At 39.9% G+C, this 24,927-nt stretch overlaps 1 protein-coding gene across 1 annotated transcript in view; it reads right to left on the reverse strand.

Annotated features, from left to right (window-relative positions):
* LOC132867419 (mannosyl-oligosaccharide 1,2-alpha-mannosidase IA) overlaps positions 1–24,927 on the reverse strand; it is a 614,171-nt gene that overhangs the window by 52,455 nt on the left and 536,789 nt on the right. The window contains exon 5 of the mRNA XM_060900322.1: positions 12,368–12,462. Within this exon, the coding sequence (XP_060756305.1) occupies positions 12,368–12,462 (95 nt within the window). The remainder of the gene's footprint in view (positions 1–12,367; positions 12,463–24,927) is intronic.

The following is a 24,927-nucleotide window of genomic DNA, read 5'->3' on the forward strand; positions in this document are numbered from 1 at the left end:
TTTTATGCCAAAGAATACATCCAATGGTGGAATGGCACTTTAAGAGCCTTTGATTGGATAATTGCTGCAGTGATTGTGTTTCAGGTGCCAACAATTCTTGTAACCCTAACTGATGCAGTGAGTAGCTTCTCATTTCTTCAACAAACATGTCGGAAGACGTGTCCCGTGATCGTGGAAAAGATGCTACTGTGTTTCAGAACGGTCAAATTACTTGCCTGCATTAAGCAAAGAAAACAACTACGGAGATTACTGAAATGACTGGAATTGGGTTAAGAACTGTCCAATGCATTATTAAAACTTGGAAGGATAGTGATGAACTATCAACTTTGTGGAACTAATGTGGTCAGAAAATAATTTTGACTAACCATGATCAGAGATCACTTAAATTCTTGGTGAAGTTCAAATCATAAAAAAAAAAAAATCAACAGTAGAACTCATGGCTGTGAAAGTCAGAGCATTTCCACACTCACAATGTGACGAGAACTCATAGGATTGGGACTAAACAACTGTGTGATTATAAGTTAGTGAGACTAATCAGAAGAAAAGGTTTCAATTTGCTAGGCAGCATAAAGCTTGGACTGTGGAGCAATGGAAAAAGGTGATGTGGTCTAAGACAGTGGTTTTCAAAGTGGGGGCCGCCAGGGGGGCCTCAGAAAGTTGGAGGGACGATAACAAAAAAATTGCGAAAAAAATATATACTTTTTTAAATAATTATTAATAAACATACACTATGTTCAGACTGCAACCTGAAACGACCCATATCCGATTTGTTGTGAAATCCGATTTTTTTGTTAGGCCGTTCACATTACCAATTATATGAGACTTGTATGCGATCTCCAATATGAACAGAAAACGACCCAAAAGTGTCCTGCATGCGCAAATTGACACGTAATAAGCACATCTACGTAATACGTAAACAAAAAAAAGCGCGCTCTTCATGTTTAATGATTTCTTTTTTTGTTTGTTTGTTTAATTATCTGGTTAGTGTTAAAGTGTGAGGTCTCGTGTGTGTTTTTGTTTCTGAACTGAAATGAAAACGTGTAGCCTGGTAACGAGGGTTGACTCCTAAATGTCTCTCTAATTTCTGTATAAGTGCACTACATGTTACTAGGAAGTAATGGATTTTTAAACTCTATATAGTGCACTCGAGCTTCAGTAGGCAGTCATTTGGGATACGGCCGCTGTGTTACCAAACTCTTAATTCAGGCTTAATAATTTGCACATATTTATTTCATCATATTAATAAACTTTTTCTACATTTTTATAAATATTTATTTAGATTGTTTATAGCTAGCTGAATTCTGCAGCTTCTCTCAGCGCTGGCTCAAGGTGCATAAACACCAGTGCAGTTTGCTATGGAGATGAGGCGAGACCTGGCGATGTGGTTTTTGTGGCGGCGGCGGAACTCACACAATAATCTGATTAATGTGGGCAGCAGATTAATGAGACCGAAGGGTTGTAGATGTCTGATAAAAAAGAAAAAAACTAACAATATTCAATATAAGACATAATGGACGTAATCGAAAGAGACCGAAGGTGTCAAATTACTGGAAATTTCCAGAACAATCTTTTAATCTTGTAATACAGGATGGTTTAAGTTATAAATCAGTTATAGAAACTATTTTATTTAATCAGGCTAACAGATAAACATCTAGGTCCCTACCAAATCCACCATTAGCTTGATCAATTCTATAAAAGTCTATTTAAATTCTGAAAACTGTACAAATGTTGTTGTTTTCCACCAAAGAGGCGGGATTAGCCAACGCAGAATAGTGATGTTTGTCTCTTGTTGATGACGTGTAGGTCGCATGAATGCGACCTGTCCGGTCAGACTGCAGTCACATGTGAAAATATCGGATATGCATCGGATTTAGGACCACATATCCAAGCGGCCTGGGTCGCATGTGAAAAAATCGGATCTGTGTCGTTCAGATTGTCAATAACAAATCGGATACAGGTCGCATATGGGCAAAAAAATCGGATATGGGTCGTTTCAGGGTGCAGTCTGAACGTAGTCATATTGTAATTAGTTTTTAATCATTATTATAAAATATAATTATTAATAATAATACATCATATCGAAACGTTGTTTGCCATGCTCATCTCTCCGATTGCCTGTGACGTTGCGGTTTGCGCCATTTATCAAGCTGCTTTGCTCCTCAAGCTAGCGTATTGCTAGCGCAAAATGGACAGGTTTTTGAAGAAGAGACCGAAGGAACAAACCAACAGCCCTGCTGTGGAGAACACTGATGCGAAAAAAACTAAGTCCTGGCCAACTAAAATCCGAAAATATGAAGCAGCATACATTAAGTATGGCTTTACAGCCATACAGAAAAATGGCCATGATTGCCCGAAATGTGTCCTCTGTCTGGAGACCCTGTCAAACGAGTGCTTAAAACCTTCGAAACTTCAGCGTCACTTGGTACAAAAACATCCGACAGATGCCGAAAAAACAGTAGATTTCTTCAGACGCAAAGAAGAGCATTTGGTCAGGCAATCTGCTGCATTCACCCAGCAAGCTACTGTCCCCGAGCGGGCCCTGAAGGCATCATTTTTAGCCTTGTACCACATTGCTCATGCTAAAAAAAACTCACTCAATTGGAGAAGATTTGATTTTACCAGCCACCAAAGACATTGTCCGAGAATTGCTTGGTGAGGATGCTGCCAAAAAAATTGATGCTGTCCCACTCTCTGATCACACCGTGAGCCGACGGATTGGTGACATGGCTCAAGACGTATCTGCTCAGCTGTTGGAGCAGGTGAGAGCCAGCGAATACTTCGCACTTCAGCTGGATGAGAGCACAGATTTATCCAATGAGGCCCAACTGCTTGTGTACATCAGATTTATTTCACAGGAAAGATTTGTGGAAGAAATACTATTTTGTAAAGCACTTGAAAGAAGAACTACTGGGAAAGACATTTTTCAAGTTTTGGACGATTACATCGAGTCTTACGGATTGGACTGGACCTGTTGTGTGGAGGGGTGTTCGGACGGAGCTGCGGCAATGACCGGGAAGATCAGTGGAGTGACCGCTCTCATTAAGCAGAAGGCCCCGCATGTAGTGGCCACACACTGCATGCTCCATCGTGACGCACTGGTCGCAAAAAGGATGGATAACGAGTTGAATCAGGTACTACAGGAGGTTATATAGTTTATTGTTCAGTGAGAAAATATTTGTGTTGAAAACATTCATTATCTCTAGCCGCTTTATCCTGTTCTACAGGGTCGCAGGCAAGCTGGAGCCTATCCCAGCTGACTACGGGCGAAAGGCGGGCTACACCCTGGACAAGTCGCCAAGTCATCACAGGGCTGACACATAGACACAGACAACCATTCACACTCACATTCACACCTACGGTCAATTTAGAGTCACCAGTTAACCTAACCTGCATGTCTTTGGACTGTGGAGGAAACCGGAGCACCCGGAGGAAACCCACGCGGACACGGGGAGAACATGCAAACTCCACACAGAAAGGCCCTCGCCGGCCATGGGGCTCGAACCCGGACCTTCTTGCTGTGAGGCGACAGTGCTAACCACTACACCACCGTGACGCCCGTGTTGAAAAGATGTTAGTTAATAATATTCTTATGCTAAACAAATGTAACAATTATTGAATATTGAATAAAGAGAAAACATTCTAAAAGTTGATGTTTCTTTACATATTTTGCAGCATTGTCTGTGGGTTTGCAAAGGGGGTCCCCGGCCAGAAGCTAATGCTGTTTGGGGGGCCTTGGCATGGAAAAGTTTGGGAACCCCTGGTCTAAGAAATCCAGATTGACCCTATTCCTGAGTGACGGGTGTGTCAGGGTAAAAAGGGAAGCACATGAAGTGATACATCCATCATGCATAGTGGCCACTGTACAAGCCTCTGGAGGCAGGGTAAGTCTCAGGGGTTGATTCAATTGGTCAGATCGAGGCTCAGCAACGTTATGAGGCAATAAAATGAAAATCAGCTGACGACCTGAATGTACTAAATGACCATTTTCACATCAGTGGACTTTTTCTTCCCTGATGACACAGGCATCAAATTAGAGCTCAGATTGTGAAAGAGTGGTTCAGGAAGCATTAGGAATCATTTTCACACACCACAGAGTCCTGACCTTAATCCCATAGAATGTGCTGGAGAAGACTTTACAGAGCAGTTCGACTCTCCTGTCATCAAGACAAGAGCTTGGTGAAAAATTAATACAACTCTTGATGGAAATAAATGTTGTGACGTTGCATAAGGTTCTTGAAACAATGCCATGGTGAATGCATGCCATAATCAATGCTCGAGGAGGTCCAGTGAAATATAGTGTGTGATTTTTTTTTTTTTTGGCCAGGCAGTGTACATTCAAAAAGACAAGCCACAGGCCAGTAAACATCTGTCCGTGGGACACATTTGGCTCTGGGGCTGGACTTTGGACACCTCTGGCCAAGACGGTCTTCTAAGGTATGCACAGCCTTTTGAGGGCTATCTTGGTTTTATTTTTCTGAACAGGCCCCTTTCTACTGTGTTGTTTGTGCCTGCAGGAATCACACTGGAAGAGTGTGTAATTCACGCAATTGCTGCTTCTAGATCTCATTGTGAGAGCAGCCCATGCTTCGCTTTCCTTCTGAAAGGAAAATCGATAGCAGCAATGTCTGGGGAGGAGGAAAGAGCTGGGAGAAAACTTTTGTCTCAAAGAATCGATTTAAGATGTCAGCAGGAAAGACCAAAAAAAAGTGACAAAGATGGTGGGAAGAAACCCCGTCAGGTACCTTAATAACTACTAATGCTGTCCTCAAATAAATCAGGTTTTTATCTATCGGCATTGACTTGACATACTACACGAGTGACATTTCATCTGAAACTTTTCAAAACATAAAAGAGGGAATTATTTATGAAGGATGGAATGAGTTAAACAGGAATCGAAGCTATGTGGACTTCAGAATTATGTGAAATCAGACCAACTGGAGAAAAAAAAAGGAGGTTGCTGATGTGATCCCCAGGGATCTGGTCAAATAGTCATCTAATCATTTTAGTCCCGCCTGCATAGACATTCTGGTCATTTCACAGGCAGACACTGCTTCTTTCATTGGGAAAATTGTTTTTGACCAATTCTACACACTACATTTAGTGATCCAGTGAATGTATCCATCACTACACGTCTGTAATGGCAAAAGTAGAAGAGCATGATCTTATAGGCTGATCAAAATGGCTATTATGATCATGACAGCTACAGGTATACAACCATTTTATATTCACATTTGCTATAATATCATGGAACATATCATTTTCCAGAAGATAAATTAATGATTGGTTGTATCACTGTCAGCTGCTTAATCATCTAATATTACACTACATCCCATACTGTTTTATATTCATCCCATGGATGTATATAAAACCAGAATGTCAAGGATGTAGTAGCTCATCTGGCCTGCCATCAAAACATCCATGACGACCAAAACATCAAACAGAACTGAAATGTGACAATGTGATAGAGGACCAACCTCCACGACAAATTGTTTACAACAGGAAAATCAAAAAAGGACTAAATTTTGTTTCCCCAAGAAAAGATTGAACCAAAACATCGATCAGAATTGAATTTGCATGATCAACAAGAGGCGGCACGGTGGTGTAGTGGTTAGCGCTGTCGCCTCACAGCAAGAAGGTCCTGGGTTCGAGCCCCGGGGCCGGCGAGGGCCTTTCTGTGTGGAGTTTGCATGTTCTCCTCGTGTCCGCGTGGGTTTCCTCCGGGTGCTCCGGTTTCCCCCACAGTCCAAAGACATGCAGGTTAGGTTAACTGGTGACTCTAAATTGACCGTAGGTGTGAATGTGAGTGTGAATGGTTGTCTGTGTCTATGTGTCAGCCCTGTGATGACCTGGCGACTTGTCCAGGGTGTACCCCGCCTTTCGCCCGTAGTCAGCTGGGATAGGCTCCAGCTTGCCTGCGACCCTGTAGAAGGATAAAGCGGCTAGAGATAATGTGAATGTGTGAATGTGATCAACAAGAGAGGAGATACAATTCTAGTTAGAAGAAAATGTGTTAAGTTGACCGAGAACTAATTTGTTAGCAAAAAAATGACAATACAATGACCAATTTTTCTGCAGAAGGTCTAGTTCTTTCAAACAAAACAATCAGAACTGAAATCTGTTGAGAACTGAGGGAGGAGACACGATTTAACTGAAAATAAACAAATTGTTTGCAACAAGAAAATCAACAAAAAAGACCAAGTTTTGTTCCCCGAGGGAAGATCTACCCAAAACATCGATCATAACTGAAACCAGGTGAGAACTGCGAGAGGAGACACAATTCTAATGAAAAGTCCCAAAACTCGTTAAGGTGACCTAATTAGCAGTTCGTTAGCAAAAATTCTGACAATACAATGACCAAGTTTTGTGCAGAAGGTCTAGTTGTTTCAAACGAAACAATTGGAACTAGAATCCATTGAGAACTGAGGGAGGAGATACGATTTAACTGAAAATAGACAAACTTGTCAACAAATTGTTTACAACAGGAAAATCAACAAACAAATGACCAAATTTTGTTCTTCAAGGGAAGATCTATCCAAAACATTGATCAGAACTGAAATCGGATGAGAAATGAGAGAGGAGATAGAATTCTACTGAGAGGCCTGGAAAATTCATTAATGTGGCCTAATTACTAACTCGTTAGCAAAAAATTTGACAAAACAATGACCAGGTTTTGTGCAGAGTGATGAGTTTTTTCAAAAAACAAACAATTGGAATGGAAATCCGTGGAGAATTTACAGAGGAGATACAATTTAACTGAATTGTGGACGACGGATGGACGCCACGCCATGGCAACAGCTCATCGACTTTATGGACAGACGAGCCAACAACATGACCAGTGTGGTGCAACAGAAATGAATGAGCATCAAATATTGTGGTATTCGTAAACATTTCTGCTACCAACAATGTCAAAAACCTGTCTTGTTGCCAAAATCTCAGCTGTGTCACACACTTCCACAGGAAAAGATCGCTCTCCTTTTGCCTGACTGTACGGCATGCAGAGGAGAAAAAGAGATGGGAGAGATGCAAGCTGGGCCTCCATTATAAATGCTCTCGACATCATTACCCACGTGGGTCAGAATGACCCCAGTATGTCCAGGTCTGGAAAAATCGATGCCTAATAGAATGAAGAAGGGCAGGGATACCTCGTGACATTCTCTCTACAAGGAACAAGCTGGCATTCTTCCAGCTGAAGGTTTCTCATATACATCACTGTCTCTAGCCCTCAATCACTCCATTCTGAGATAAAGGCATGACTAGACAAGACATTTTAAGGAAACATAAAAACTTTTATATTAGACTATGTAACTACTATTGTAATGCGTATTAGTGTGAGGGTAAATCGATTGCAGCAATGTCTGGGGAAGAGGAGAGGATTGGGAGAAAACCTGTCTCAAAGAATTGATCCATGATGTCAGAAAGACAAAAACCAAAAGCAAAATAGATGGTGGGAAGAAATCCCGTCAGATACTTGACATACTACACAAGTGACATTTCATTTGAAATGTTACAAAACAGGGCGGCACGGTGGTGTAGTGGTTAGCGCTGTCGCCTCACAGCAAGAAGGTCCGGGTTCGAGCCCCGTGGCTGGCGAGGGCCTTTCTGTGCGGAGTTTGCATGTTCTCCCCGTGTCCGCGTGGGTTTCCTCCGGGTGCTCCGGTTTCCCCCACAGTCCAAAGACATGCAGGTTAGGTTAACTGGTGACTTTAAATTGACCGTAGGTGTGAATGTGAGTGTGAATGGTTGTTTGTGTCTATGTGTCAGCCCTGTGATGACCTGGCGACTTGTCCAGGGTGTACCCCGCCTTTCGCCCGTAGTCAGCTGGGATAGGCTCCAGCTTGCCTGCGACCCTGTAGAACAGGATAAAGCGGCTAGAGATAATGAGATGAGATGTTACAAAACATAGAGGGAATTATTTATGAAGGATGGAATGGGTTAAACAGGATTCAAAGCTGTGTGAACTTTAGAATTACATAAGGTCAGACCAACTGGAGGAAAAAAAAAGGAAGATGGTGAAATGGTCTTCTGATCGTTTTAGTCCCATCTTGATAGACAATTTGGTCATTTTGCAGGCAGACACTCCCTCTTATTAGGAAATTTGCTTTTGACCAATTCTACAGACCATATTGTGGTGTAAATGCTGAGGAAACATACACTTTAATATTAGAGAATGTGACTATTGTAACATGTATAAGTGTGAGGGGAACATTGGAATAAAAATAATGCAAACCATACTGGACATTATTATTATTTTCCAACATTTTAGTTTTGAAAATTTTCATTTTTAATGACTTTTCCCGGATTTCTATGATCATTGGAACTGGCAGAAGGCAGAGCTAAATTTATGACCCAGATGCCAAAAAACAGAATGCAATGATTTTGCAAATCATGGAAACACTGTAATCATGGAAACAAAGACAACATATAAAATGTTGAAACTGAGAAATTTTATTGTTTTCTTTGAAAACTGTATGTTTATTTTGAATTTGATGCCAACAAAACACTTCAAAAAAGTAGGGCCAGGGGCATGTTTACCACTGTGTTGCATCACCTCTACTTTTAACAACACTCAGTAAACGTTTGGGGACTGAGGAGACCAACTGCTGTAGTTTTGAAAGAGAAATGCTGTCCCATTCTTGCCTGACATACAATTTCAGCTGCTCAACAGTTCAGAGTCACCTTTGTCATAGTCACTACGTTTACATGCACATAGAGAGAATCGAATTTCTGCCATTGCTCGACTGAAATCGAAGTTCAAAATGCCATGTATACACCTTAATTCGGCTGAAATTGAACCGAACTTGATTTCTCGGAATCGAGCTACACAACCTAGTTTATGCGATTTCTGCCGAGCTACTTTGTGCATGTATACCCTATCGAGCTAGTTGTCGAGCTACTTCCGGAAGTGACGAGTGACGAGACCACAAGCGGGAAACACAACAGCCTCGGTCGGCATGACAACGAATCATGACAACGGCATGAATCTTTTCTTTTTGTGGCATTGTTTGCACTGTTAAAATTTAGCTCACTTACTGTATCACCAAATACATCTGTACAGCTGTTGCATAGCTGTGAATTGTGTACATAAACAAGTCACTGTATTTGTGTGTGTGTATATGTCCAACATCTGAAGAATGTCAATAAAAACAAAACAATTGAACTTTTTGTGTGTTTATTAAGACATAAGTTAAATTGTAAGCAAAAAAAAAATTTTTTTGTAAGCAAAAAATGGACTTTAGAAAAATATTATTGTGCAAAATAAGTTGTCTTACAAAACAGTGGTCTGCGCCGGACAGTTTGTAGCCATAGTCTGTTAGAGCAAGCCTAACAGCTTGAACACGGAACTGCTAGTGTTGCCAGATTGGGGGTTTTAAGTGCATTTTAGCGGATTTGAACATGTTTTGGGCTGGAAAACGTCAGCAGTATCTGGCAACACTATAGCTCTTCTTCATGACGACAACCGGAAGTGTACCAACAAGATGGGGCGTGTAGCGCCACGTGTGGCTCGGGTGCACAATAGCCCGATTTTACCTTTGCATGTAGGATTGGATTTCTCTGGCACCCCTGCTGGGACCCTTTGCTCGATTACCAACAGCAGCTCGATTTGGACGTGCATGTAAATGTAGTCATTGTTTTGTTTCATAATGCGCTAAATGTTTTCAGTAGGACACAGGTCTGGACTGCAGGCAGGCCAGTTTAGCACCTGGACTCTTTACTACGGAGCTATGCAATTGTAACATGTGCAGAAAGCAGTTTGGTATTGTCTTGCTGAAATAAGCAAGGCCTTCCTTGAAGAAGACGTCAGTATGGCAGCATGTTGCTCTAAAACCTGTATGCATCATTCAGCATTAATGATGCCTCCCCGGATGTAGAAGCTACCCATGTCATGTGCATTAAGGCAGCCTCATACGATCACAGATGCTGGCTTTTGAACTATGCGCTGATAAAAAGCTGGATAATCCCTCTCTTCTCCTCATGATTTTCAAAAAGAATTCCAAACTTTTTCATTCATCAGACCACAGGATGGTTTTCTACTTCGCCTCAGTCCATTGTAAAAGAGTTCGAGCCCAGAGAAGGCAGCGGTGTTTCTGGATATTGTTTATATCTGGTTTTAACTTGCATTTGTGGATGCAGTAATGAACTATTTTCACAAATGATGGTTTACTGAAGTGTTCCTGAGCCCATACAGTGATTTCCACTACAGTCACATGTCTGCTTTTAATGCAGTGTCACCTGAGGGCCTGAAGATCACAGGCATCCAATGTCAGTTTCCAGCCTTGTCTCTTGCATACAGAGATTTCTTCAGATTCTCTGAATCTTTTAATGATATTATGTACCATAGATGAAGTGATCCCCAAATTCTTTGCAATTTTACATTGAGGAACGTCATTCTTAAATTGTTGCACTGTTTGCCCATGCAGTCTTTCACAGAGCGGTGCACCCCGCCCCATCTTTACTTCTGAGAGACTCCGCCTCTCTGAGATGCTCTTTTTATACCCAATCATGTTACTGACCTGTTGCCAATTAACCTAATTAGCTTTTTTCTTTTTCTTACAAAGTTTCCAGTTTTTCATTGCCCCCTTTTTTGAAACGTGTTGTTGACACTAAATTTAAAATTAGCATATATTTTTCAAAAAACAATAAAATTTCTCAGTTTCAACATTTGATATGTTTGCTTTGTACTAATTTCAATCAGTGCGTTTACATGCACATAGAGAAAATCGAAGCTCGACTGAAATCGAAGTTCTAAATGCCATGGAAACACCTTAGCTCGGCTGAAATCGAACCGAACTGGATTTCTCGTGATCGAGCTACGCGACCTAGATTATGCGATTGTAGCCGAGCTACTTAGTGCATGTAAACCCTATCGAGCTACGTAGTCGAGCTACTTACTTCAGCACTGCCCCTTCCGGAAGTGACGAGACCACAAGCGGGAAACACAACAGCCTCGGTCGGCATGACAACAGTAGTAGTAGCGAGCAGCAGAAGAGGTCAGGAGGAACAAGGAGAACGAACGAACGAAGAAGAGAAAATGGCGAGCAGAAACGTGCACTTCTGGAGCAATGAGGAGACAGAGTTCATGCTCATTCAGCTTAAGGAGTTGAATATATTAAAATGCATGAACACGGAACTGATAACTTTGTTTATACTCTTGAATAGCTCTTCTTCATGACGACAACCGGAAGTGTACCAACACGATGGGGCGTGTAGCGCCACCTGTGGCTCGGGTGCACAATGTACCTCACACAATAGCTCGATTTCCTTGTGTGCATGTAGGATTGGATTTCTCTGGCACCCCTGCTGGGACCCTTAGCTCGATTACCGACAGTAGCTCGATTTGGATGTGCATGTAAACGCACTGAATGAAACATAGAGTTTCCATGATTTGCAAATCATAGCATTCTCTTTTTACATTTTACACAGCGTTCCAACTTTTTTCGGAACAGGTTTGAAAATGAAAGTATGGAATTGACAAAAACTAAAACACATCCATACTGCAGATCATTTTATTTTACTCAGTTATCTTCGAATTTATACAATTATTATAGAACAAGTAACACTTTAATGTGCTTTCACACCTATTAATCCTTTCAGTGAGTCCAAATCAGAGCAAAATTGATACTTTTGTTTTCTTTGCTGTTTGGTTTGGATTGTTTTCACACTGGAAATAATTAAAGCAATACAAAATGACTAAGGGACATACAGCAGTGAAAATAAATTCATAAAACTCTTTATCCATCGGTCAGAAACAGGCATAAATCATAAAAATCTAAATATCCAAATTATCAAAAACACATGGCATTTCTGCAGCTCTATAGCTCTGTCCTTTGGCTTAGCTCGCATCTTCCAAAAAGAAGATGAAGGGAAAAAAAAAGCTGCAATCCAAAATACACGGCATGAGTCAAATCACATTCTCACTGCCAGAGTTTGCTTGGAAATTACAGTCCGAAGTGAACAGGATTTAAAAAGTGTATAAAATAAAGAAATCATTACTACAAAATGTTTTTGCAATAAAAGCTAAGTTTAGCTACTTTTGTCAAAATTCATAAAAACCTGTATATTTGTACTAATAAGGACTTTGATCCAACTGTAATTATGGCAAAAAAAAAAGCATAGAAACCTAATGCATCAGTCAAACCATGGACATTAACTGTGTCTGCTGCTTTGTTTTTAGCTGCTAATTTAGCATCATGCAAACTGCATATTACACTACACCATAATGCATCAAAACAGCTGAAACATATTGTCAAGTTAAAGTTGTCTCTGAAGGACAGATATACACTCTTAATTATTATAAACTCATGGAAAGGTGAGTATCCTGACATAGCCTGAAAGGAAAAGCTGCCGTTCGGCTCAGCACGCCACGTACCTGCCCAGGTTAATGACTCCTCGTGGGATGCCGGTCGGAGTGTTGAATGCCGGCAACAGCTTCTCACCGAGTTCCAACACTTTCTGCTTAAACACCTGAGAGAAACAAGAGACAAGCTGTTATGTCCACTCACCCTTAACCTCCGTGTTTTTTTCACTACTGAGCAGTAGATGTTTCATTGCCCCAGGTCATATTTTTGCAATTCATACCATACCACTACTTTAAAGGTGCAGTATGTAATATTTAATCATTGTATACAAAATACTGGCATATAAAAGATCTGGCCTGAGTTTCCCAAAAGTATCATAGCGCAAAGATCATCGTTAAATGGTAGAGTGAGCAGCACAATGAATGCTCTCTCTCCTGGTTAAGATGCTCTTAGCGTTAAAAGGCTTTTGGGAAACCCACCCCTGGCTAGTTTCTTGATTTTAGGTTCCTGTTTACACTTTTCTGGCCCAGAAATAAGCTCCGCCCCAGCCAGACAAGCTCAGCTCAGCCCTTTTTCCTTAAAAGGCAACTCACAAGGCAGACATAGTGACCTTTAATAGTCATGTAATTTCATAGATACCTTTGATAAACTGTAATTCTGTATAGTGGATCTTTCAGGTTTATTGATTTTATGCTTTACTTTTTTATGGCCCAGAAATAAACTCCAAGCCACTTTTTGCTTCAAAAGTAATTTATGAGACATACATGGATGTGGTGGAACTGGCTGGGGGAAGAGGAAGTCATGTCAGGTTTCCATTCAAATTGAAATCTGTCTCACAGGCAGGAGAGGGCTATAAACTTTACAAAACACCGCTTTAAAATATGCAGTTTATCTTGCTATTTTAGCTTTCGGATAAAAAATCTTTTAATAGATCCTTCGAACAAGTCCTGATTCAGAACTGTAAATAAGAGACAGAGTCAATGTGAACGTTGGGCGGGGAGAGATAAGGATTTATTTATTTGTCAGGATGCTTCTTCACCAAAGTGATTTTCAAGAAGGTTCTGTAAAAACTAATGCCATGTTACAAGATTGGGAAAGTTGAAAAACAAAATATTTAAACTAACTGAAACAAACTGATTAAAAATAATTAACATATAATAATGTAAGAATGTAAAAATTTCAATTGTATGCATTGAAAGACTTTAAAATAATTTCAATTTAAAACTGGGAAACCTTAGAGCACTGTTTAATATCGTCACTGAGATTGTGCCATTCTTTGATGGCTTGATACGATATCCTTTGTTTTCCCCAATTCGTTTTTGCAGTTGGTAGATGAAACTCGCTTATGTTTTGTGTCATAACCATGTTCATTCAGCTTGGTCAACTTTAGATTCCTTTTTGCTCATATAATTGCACAATGAGGACCGAGCTGCACTTCCAGGCCTGTGCACTTAATGTCTGCCTGCTACTCTATACAAATAAAGCTAATTACGTGGGTCATAAACCCTGAGCCGGTATCGTGACATTAACGCCCGGATGAGATTAAAAGCTGTGTCGATGATGTCACATGCATCCATTTGATTAAACCCTCAGTAATATCCCCAGCCTAATCAGAGCAGCCATTAGCAGATCAGAGAAATGAGAAAGAGGGAGGCTTTAAATTAGAGGTGTAATAGAATGATAAACTCCTGGTCTGATAACCATACAATTCAGCGTCATGCTTTTACATCTGTGCAACTCCATATTGAAATGAAGTGTCAAGTAAATATTTCAAATTTAAAATGGTGTTTATCCGTGAAAAATATTCCTCAGCATGACTACGAGAAAGGAACAGGCTGTGAAAATGAAGTAATGAGTCTATATTGGAAAAATCGCAGGCTACACCATGAAATAAATAGTACTGCTATTTTTGGTGAAAGAAAACTAAGCTTCAGGCTCACTTATGTGGAAATGTGGAATGTTTCACAGTGATCACATGATGGCGTTTGGTAGAAAACCTTGCCGAGGGTGTTATATGTTGCCTATGGTATTGTAAAAGCAGAAGTTTCAGAATGCTTCAGTTTACTGCTGGAGTTACTAGCCTGGAATAAAAACAACATCTATAATATCCATCAAATAATCCCACAGGTACGTACTAACACACAGACAGGTGTTGTCGAGCTTCCCTGTGCTCATTAAACTACTGAACCATAATGACGTCCTCTTCAAAGTCAGATTACCCATAAAGCTCTGCTGATTAACCATTAAGATAAGCAAGCTTAATTTCTGCCACATTATTTGGAGGTTAGTTTCAGTTAAATACACAATACACTCCATGATGACCTGGCGACTTGTCCAGGGTGTACCCCGCCTTTCGCCCGTAGTCAGCTGGGATAGGCTCCAGCTTGCCTGCGACCCTGTAGAACAGGATAAAGCGGCTACAGATAATGAGATAAGATGAGACACAATACACTCAGTCAACCCCCCCCCACACACACCCTCGTTTTATAACCAAAACACAATGAACCAGTCAAAACAAAAAAGTTGACCTCCACATGCTCTCCTTCACAGACTGCTTCCTACAAAAACAGAGTCTCAGGAGGGATATACGATACAGAGGAGCTCCTGGTTTAAAGAATATTACAATGAAGAAAAATCAGTTGAGCCATCTACAATGTTTCCAAAAATGTTGTGACACTGTGTAAAGTATAAATAAAAATAGAATACGTTGATCTCTTTAGCTGCTCAGCAGTTTGGAGTCAACTGTGTCATATTTTTTGTTTCATAATGCACCAAATGTTTTCAATGGGAGACAGGTCTGGACTGCAGGCAGGCCAGTTTAGCACCTGGACTCTTACTACAGAGCCAAGCAATTGTAATACGTGCAGAATGCAGTTTGGGATTGTCTTGCTGAAATAAGCAAGGCCTTCCCTGAAGAAGACGTTGTTTGGACGGCAGCATGTTGCTCCAAAACCTGTATACATCATTCAGTATTAATGATGCCTTCCCAGATGTACAAGCTACCCATGTCATGTGCACTAAAGCATTCTCATACCATCACAGATGCTGGCTTTTGAACTGTGCGCTGATAAAAAGCTGGATAGTCCCTCTCCTCCTTTCCTCATGATTTCGAAAAAGAATTTCAAATTTCAATGCCAGACCTCAGGACAATTCTCCACTTCGCCTCAGTCCATCGTAAAAGAGCTCAGGCCCAGAGAAGGCAGCGGTGTTTCTGGATACTGTTTATATCTGGTTTTAACTTGCATTTGTGGGTGCAGTAACAAACTATTTTCATAGACAATGGTTTTCTGAAGTGTTCCTGAGCCCATACAGTGATTTCCACTACAGACACGTGTCTGCTTTTAATGCAGTGTCTCCTGAGGGCCTGAAGATCACAGGCATCCAATGTCAGTTTTCAGCCTTGTCTCTTGCATACAGAGATTTCTTCAGATTCTCTGAATCTTTTAATGATATTATGTACCACAGATTATGTGATCCCCAAATTCTTTGCAATTTTACATTGAGGAACGTTATTTTTAAATTGTTTCACTGTTTGCCCACGCAGTCTTTCACAGAGCAGTGAACCCCGCCCCATCTTTACTTCTGAGAGACTCCGCCTCTCTGGGATGCTCTTTTAATGCTCAATCATGCTGCTGACCTGTTGCCAATTAACATAATTAGTTGTGAGATCTTCCAACTGATTTGAACTAATTAGTATGAAAGCTTGAATTTTTTTTTAGCTTGACATGTAATTATCATTTTGAATTTTTTGGGGGAAATTTAGTATAAAATATGAAAATAGTCCTTTTTGTGATACTAGCATGGATTTGATTTTCTAATGTTGTGTAGATAGATAGATAGATAGATAGATAGATAGATAGATAGATAGATAGATAGATAGATAGATAGATAGATAGATAGATATTTTATTCAGGTAAAAATCCCATGCAAATCAGAAATAGAGTAAACAAATACAATACAACTGAAACATGAAACTAAACCAAGGATAACACAAAGTGTAAAAACACTTATTTCCACTGTGGTCCCAGTGAAGTTTCAAAATGCAGGTACAAATAAAGAATAAACCTAGATTTACTGTACCATCAATGGAAAAAAAATCTTTCCATTTTGTATGTCTTTCTGGATGTAAGATGTTTCTAGTCAAGTACGTAGTGTCAGTTAGCATCAGCGCTGAGTGTGTTTCAGTTTACAACCAACATATGTTGCCTGTCTTTACCCAGAATTCTGAGTGGCAGCATGAGTTATTAATTATTTTGATTTAATTAGGAGGAAAGCTTACTATAATATGAGATCCGAAATGGGAAGGGAAGGAAGGAAGGAAGGAAGGAGGGGGAGGAAGGAAGGAAGTCGGATGTGTCTGTCTTTACCCACAGTCCTGTGCTTAAGAGACAGCTTTGATATAATCAGAATTAAAACAAAGACATGGAGGAAGCCATGGCCTAATGATTAGAGAAGCAGCTATGAGACCAAAAGGTTGCTGGTTTGATTCCCTGGACTAGCAGGAATAGCTCAAGTGCCTTTGAGCAAGGCACCTGCTCCCCATACTGTTCTGGGTATGTTGTACATTGCTCTGGGTAAGAGCATCTGCTAAATGCCTATAATGTAAAATTGTTTTTTTTTTTTATAATGCTAGTAGTCCAAAGACATGCAGGTTAGGTTAACTGGTGACTCTAAATTGACCGTAGGTGTGAATGTGAGTGTGAATGGTTGTCTGTGTCTATGTGTCAGCCCTGTGATGACCTGGTGACTTGTCCAGGGTGTACCCCGCCTTTCGCCCGTAGTCAGCTGGGATAGGCTCCAGCTTGCCTGCGACCCTGTAGAACAGGATAAAGCGGCTAGAGATAATGAGATGAGATGAGATAATGCTAGTAATATAGTCCCTGTGTCCGAAATCACTCACTCGTTCCTGACTCTCTATATAGGGAATTACTATATAGAGGACTATATAGTGAGCTCATTGGTAAAATGAAAAAAAAAAAAAAGCTTTCGGACACTAGTCCTTTGCGCTGGTATTTACATCATTACTGTTGCACAATTAAAACGTGCCAGATCAGTCGGCTGGTGGGTTTTCAAAATAATAAATACATGCATGTATTTTTGTGATAAATACATATTATACCGAGTGCATTTCCCACATTAATCAATACAAAGTACCTGCATCTTTCAGTTTTTTGAATCAAGGCTGAATACTTTCTTCTTTGCCGCTGCCTTTTATTAAATCAAATTTGAGACTTTTAATTTGATTTCTTTCAGCACGATCACAATATATGATGGCATATAGTGCTTTGGCTAGTGACCATTGTTGTACATTACTTTTTGTGATGCATTGTGGGATACTCTGAGTGCACTATATAAAGGTGTAAATAATCCTCACTAAGGTTTCGGACAGGACTACAAAATGGCACCCCCACTATATAGTACCCTATATAGTGAGTAGGGAGCAATTTCGGACACAGGGAACTATATGTATCACGTTCTAATAGTTGTGTATCTGTCAATCTTTTAAGATGCTAACAGTGAATTCAGTAGAACCAGTTACCATCTTAGCATGCAGCTCAGAGTGATTCTTCACAGAGTCAATGTATCCCTGATTTTATACCCAGAATCCTATGCTTCAGTGGCAGCCTTGACCTGATTTTGATTCTGAAATCCGGGGGCGCGCTGTGGCTTGAGATCATGCTAGCAGTCTGCCTTGATCATATTTTCACACTTCTTAGCATATTTGTTTTTTTTTTTGCTATTAGTATGTCTTATGAATGTTTAAGATATTAACGTGACCAACAATGAAGTCTGCTGCATTTACCCAGAATTCTGTGCATGAAGGCCAGCTTCATGAATGATTACTGTTTTAACCTTAGTAGTTTGAAAGCATAGACTTTCAGAGGTGATTTTTTTCACTCCAGACCTGAAAACTTGTATTAAAAAAAGAACAATATTATAACACGAGTAATGTGTCATTCATCAGTTTGCGTGAATTAGCATGAAATCGTGATGTCTTTAAATGTGTTTTTATTGCACAGGAACCCAAGAATGATTATTTTTGATACAGAGATAAATACGAAAACGTTTTCTTCTGATGCTGGAAATTTGCATCAGAGGTTTTTCCACAGAATCATGTGCACTACTTTGACCGAATTAGCATGGGAGCTTGATGTGATGTATATTATACACACGTACACACACTGAACGAATGTTAAAAAAAAAAAGACCTCATTATCAATTTGGCCTCATTAGTATGAAAGCCAGCTGTATTTACAGTTCTTTTTTTAATCACTCAAAAATTATAGCAACCAGAAGTAGGCATAATGATTTAACGAGGTGGAGGCTGGTAAACGTGTGGGTTTTTTCACTCAGATGGTTCATTATGGTGTAGCACTCTAAACAGCGAGTGTGTCATCACTTAGTGCACATGCTACAACAGGAGGACTCGATCACACAGTTGGCCATATTGAGAGCACTTGCAGTGGATTGATCCACCATGACGGAATGCAGCTCTCACAGTTCACTTTCAATTTGGATTCTCTGGATGGCGCACAACCCCGGGGAGAAAAAGGAAAAAAAACAGCAGATTTTCTTTTCCACACTCTACACTGAGGCTCACAAAAAAAGTAATGAAACTTGAATCAACACGTACAGTGTAGACAGCTCGAAATACATTTTGAATCTGAATGTCTTCTTTGAATGTGAAAGTGTTTGGAATACTAAACAATAGCTAGATCTACTACAGTGGTGAACTGTTACTATTAGAGCTGGGACTTCAGTTCAGCCAAACCAGCTCAGCCAGACACACCAAAAAAGCAACAGGGCAAAGGATTTTGTAAGGGATTAGCAGCAGGCTGCCAGGTTGCTCCGTTGTGTGAGGTTGTCGATGTTGATTTTAAAAGTAACTCAGTAAATTACACAGGGAAATAAATACTTAAGTCTCAGTGAAAAATACTATAGCAAGTGTGTGTGGAAGAAGAGTCTGGAGACAGAAATCTTAGTTTCCCGGTCGTTAGCCTGTGCTACTTGCTCTCAATAGCACTGGCTTGACTGCTTTATTAGCATTCGCTAACACTACTGATGGACGCTACACCAGCTGGAAGGTGCTGTCACTGCTGCGTTGACGGCGCTGACTCGCAGTTAAGCTCGTGCTGGCCTTTGAGAAGGTCGAGGGCGAAAAATTTCTGGTCCCTTCCACTATACATCAAAATCTGATTGGTTAATTCATCTGTCCCTTCCTACATAAACATACACTGCCATGGCCTTCTGTCCTGGCAATGAAGTCCTAACCAGTGAGTGAGCAGCTCGAAACTCTTCTCAGCCTAGAAACAACAAACAAACAAATCTCATTGGATAACTCGATTTTAATGTTTTCAGGACAATAACCCTTTCATTTCTGAAGCAACTTTGACAGAAAATTAGGTTGAATTAGAAGTGAATAATTATAATGAAATTACGAAAGAATGAAAGCAATTAAAGAATGAAACAAATTAAATATACAGGGATGAGAATGGGACATTTAAAAAAACTCTGAAATGTCTGACAACTTTCCCACATATATAATACACACACACATTAATGTGTGAATGTTTTCAAATTCAATGATGGTTTAAAACGTTTATAAACTTTAAGATAACAAATCCCTACAGATATATATATATATATATATATATATATATATATATATATATATATATATATATATATATATATATAGTGAGCGATAATGGAGGTAACCGTAACGATATATTAGATGATTCCTCCTGACTCTATCTTTGACAATTTAAGTAAAACGTACCTTTGTGCTTTTTTGCTTTGATGTGCTCCTGGATGTTTCTAGCTCCTCTGTTTCCATAATTGATCATATCTGAGCACAGAATACACAGAACCTTTCCCGGCACGTCCACTTTTTGGATATGTTCCATCAGGCACGTCGTCATAGTTTGTGTCCCTACCGGCACGGTAACGCTACTATCGAGCCATGCCCATCGGAAACAGTTCTTTATCCCGTTCGATTTATCGATTTCCCTGGCACGATCCTCATTTTTGCGGTCCAAAACTTTCGCCATATTGGCAAAGTAACTTTGAAAACTAACCAAAATAACTAGAACTTAAGAAGTGATCAAAACCGTGTATGTATAGCTTGTTTCTCCGTGAATTGTAGAAGTGAGATGAAACTAGCGCCAAAACGTTGCCGGAAATCGTCGTAAGTTGTCGTTAGCATAAATATTGAAGAAAGCAATGACGATTTCCGTTATCACAGCTGCAACTAATTTTGCGATGAGCGCTGCCGAAAGATGCTGGCGGGCGGTTGGTCGGTCCTGCCTGCTTGTGCCACCACAAGCCTCGCCTCGCGCCGACCCCTATCCCCCGAAATTTTCTCAACGAATTTACACGTTTCACAAAAATGACATTTTCAGCGGGAAAAACTCGGAATTCCGCAGATCCACGGAAAATTCTCATCCCTGAATATAACATTTGAAATGCTGATATATTTGGGCCTTCTCTGAACGCCTGGAAGGCCCTGACGGTTCCCCTCTGTTATTATATGTACAGTAATAATATACAGCGTGATTGGAGGAAACCAACATCAGAAACTTAGAATGAAAATAAACCGTGCTCAGTGGCAATAAGCATAACTAAAATGGAGGAACAAAGGTATTTTCATTTTTGTAGTGAATAAACCTAACTCTTATTGACAGAAGAAAGAAGTTTATTTATTCTGAATTTTGGAAGGAGTCTCCAGTGTCAGCGCTTTATAACAGTCAGAGGAATAAATGCAATGCTATGTTTTTCATCATGGAAGGATTTTGAGCGTTCATGGTTTCTTGGTAACATGACAAGCTGTGGTTTTTTTTTGTCTTACTAACGTCAAGATAGCGATATAAGACACGTTGGTGGGGGAACAACTGTTTACAGCTGCGATAATATAATCCTGTGTTAACAGAGACTATCCTGTTTTGTGTATACTATCATATAAAAGGTATGATGTGTTGTTCTTTAATGGATACAATTAAACAATGCATATGCAAAATGGTCACCACATGTATCCTGCAGTCTTTTGGCACATTACTTTTGCACATTCTCAGAAATCAATGTACAATACCAAGACGAGACCATCAATGATGGCATAGCTCATTCCGGCCCCATCTAGTCCAGAAGGAACAATCTAAAGTGGGGCACCTTGCGGAATAAATGTTGCAAGCTATATACACTATATACAAGCTATATATAGAAGCAATATACACCCTAGGAATACCAACCTATTTGCCAGAAAGAATCCAAAACGGTGAGGAATTGACCGAGAAGAAGCAATTTTTGTTGAACTGCTCATTAAGGCTTAATTAGTCCATAAATTCATTAATAATTGTAATGAAGCAAATCTGGGTATAAGTTATATGCACCCTAGATACCCCTACATTCATGCCAGAAAGAATAAAAATGGCTGAAGAATTGAGGAAAAAGAAGCAATGTGTGTAGAAACTGCTCGTTAGGGCTTACTTACTCCATATCTTCACTATTAACTGCAATTATGCAAATTTGTGTAGAAGCTATATGCACCCCAGGCAGACTGACCTTCCTGCCAGAAAGAATAAAAATCGGTGAAGAATTGAGAAAGAAGGACCGATTTTCATGAAATGTGGATGACGGATGGCAGACGATGGACGGACGACGGACAACACGTGATGGCATAAGCTCATTGCCTGTCAGCTGAATGAGCTAATAAACTGTAGAGGCAGTATAGCACCATATCACAATGTCTGCAACTGACTAAACAAAGTATTGTTGTGTCTCACACTATATACATATGTAGTATTCTAGATCGTTACCGAGTACCATCACTAACCGCTTTTCCTATTACAGTTAGCGTTTGAATTTTTCAAACCTCTTAAACCTACTAAAAGGTTTTAAGGTTAAGATTTTGATGATCAGTCTTCTAGATTTTCTAAATTACTAAAGAATTGACTGTACACTGAGGGGTTTTGAATTACGACTCAGATCATGACACCAATCACACTGCCAGCAGTAAATTGGATGTTACATTACAGTTGGACTGAGATGTTTTAGCTCTTACAACCCCGATTCCAAAAAAGTTGGGACAAAGTACAAATTGTAAATGAAAACGGAATGCAATAATTTACAAATCTCAAAAACTGATATTGTATTCACAATAGAACATAGACAACATATCAAATATCGAAAGTGAGACATTTTGAAATTTCATGCCAAATATTGGCTCATTTGAAATTTCATGACAGCAACACATCTCAAAAAAGTTGGGATAGGGGCAATAAGAGGCTGGAAAAGTTAAAAGGTACAAAAAAGGAACAGCTGGAGGACCAAACTGCAACTCATTAGGTCAATTGGCAATAGGTCATTAACATGACTGGGTATAAAAAGAGCATCTTGGAGTGGCAGCGGCTCTCAGAAGTAAAGATGGGAAGAGGATCACCAATCCCCCTAATTCTGCGCCGACAAATAGTGGAGCAATATCAGAAAGGAGTTCGACAGTGTAAAATTGCAAAGAGTTTGAACATATCATCTACAGTGCATAATATCATCAAAAGATTCAGAGAATCTGGAAGAATGTCTGTGCGTAAGGGTCAAGGCCGGAAAACCATACTGGGTGCCCGTGATCTTCGGGCCCTTAGACGGCACTGCATCACATACAGGCATGCTTCTGTATTGGAAATCTCAAAATGGGCTCAGGAATATTTCCAGAGAACATTATCTGTGAACACAATTCACCGTGCCATCCGCCGTTGCCAGCTAAAACTCTATAGTTCAAAGAAGAAGCCGTATCTAAACATGATCCAGAAGCGCAGACGTCTTCTCTGGGCCAAGGCTCATTTAAAATGGACTGTGGCAAAGTGGAAAACTGTTCTGTGATCAGACGAATCAAAATTTGAAGTTCTTTATGGAAATCAGGGACGCCGTGTCATTCGGACTAAAGAGGAGAAGGACGACCCAAGTTGTTATTGGCGCTCAGTTCAGAAGCCTGCATCTCTGATGGTATGGGGTTGCATTAGTGCATGTGGCAGGGGCAGCTTACACATCTGGAAAGACACCATCAATGCTGAAAGGTATATCCAGGTTCTAGAGCAACATATGCTCCCATCCAGACGACGTCTCTTTCAGGGAAGACCTTGCATTTTCCAACATGACAATGACAAACCACATACTGCATCAATTACAGCATCATGGCTGTGTAGAAGAAGGGTCCGGGTACTGAACTGGCCAGCCTGCAGTCCAGATCTTTTACCCATAGAAAACATTTGGCGCATCATAAAACGTTAGATACAACAAAAAAGACCTAAGACAGTTGAGCAACTAGAATCCTACATTAGACAAGAATGGGTTAACATTCCTATCCCTAAACTTGAGCAACTTGTCTCCTCAGTCCCCAGACGTTTACAGACTGTTGTAAAGAGAAAAGGGGATGTCTCACAGTGGTAAACATGGCCTTGTCCCAACTTTTTTGAGATGTGTTGTTGTCATGAAATTTAAAACCACCTAATTTTTCTCTTTAAATGATACATTTTCTCAGTTTAAACATTTGATATGTCATCTATGTTCTATTCTGAATAAAATATGGAATTTTGAAACTTCCACATCATTGCATTCCATTTTTATTTACGATTTGTACTTTGTCCCAACTTTTTTGGAATCGGGGTTGTATTTAAATCTCCTCTAAAGGACCCCATGAAATCTAACTTTTACTCTTTACTGTTTTCACTACAATCCCTGCAGATTAAATAACATTTCTTGGTTAACTTTACAGGTGGTTTTCAACAACACATTTTAAATTTTCATGTTAGTGATTAATCACAATTGAATTGAAATAAGACTATTTTTATTCAACAAAGATGTGGCACAAACTGCAAAAACAATCTTGAAAATTGCAACAAAGGGGCAACACAATACAGAGCTGCTCAGAGCTCAAATCAATAAAGTGCAAGCTCAACACTGAGAAAGACATTTAGCTTAAATAAGAAAAGTGCTCATTCATTAAATTATTTTAAAAAATAGATCTCCAAGCTATTAACCTGACTACTGAGAACCACTGGAACATTCACAACAGAGAGAGAGAAGGAGAGAAGAGAGAGATCCGCAAAACATAATTTTTCTCTTTGCACACTTGAACTGAATGTTTTCTGGCTCTGCCTCTCAGATGTGTATAATTCCGGTATTGCCTTGTCTGTAAAATGTCTGCGACCAGGCAACTCATATTTGGGATCGAGTGTGTTTTAGTAATTTTTGGAAGCCTGGTTTTTCCACTATACTAATTGGGATCATGTCTTCGGCAATGATGTTAGTGATTGCATCCGTTATAGCTCTCCATCTCTGACTCGGTTTCTCATATGGGGTGGCTTTGGAGAACGAGGCCGCTATGGTCATTTGTTTAGCTCGTGGGCAAGTAGTTTGGAGTTTAAGAGACTCTTCGGAAGATACAACAAAAAAGACCTAAGACAGTTGAGTAACTAGAATCCTACATTAGACAAGAATGGGTTAACATTCCTATCCCTAAACTTGAGCAACTTGTCTCCTCAGTCCCCAGACGTTTACAGACTGTTGTAAAGAGAAAAGGGGATGTCTCACAGTGGTAAACATGGCCTTGTCCCAACTTTTTTGAGATGTGTTGTTGTCA

The sequence above is a fragment of the Neoarius graeffei genome, chromosome 19 (assembly GCF_027579695.1).
Source record: "Neoarius graeffei isolate fNeoGra1 chromosome 19, fNeoGra1.pri, whole genome shotgun sequence".
Lineage (NCBI taxonomy): Eukaryota > Metazoa > Chordata > Actinopteri > Siluriformes > Ariidae > Neoarius > Neoarius graeffei.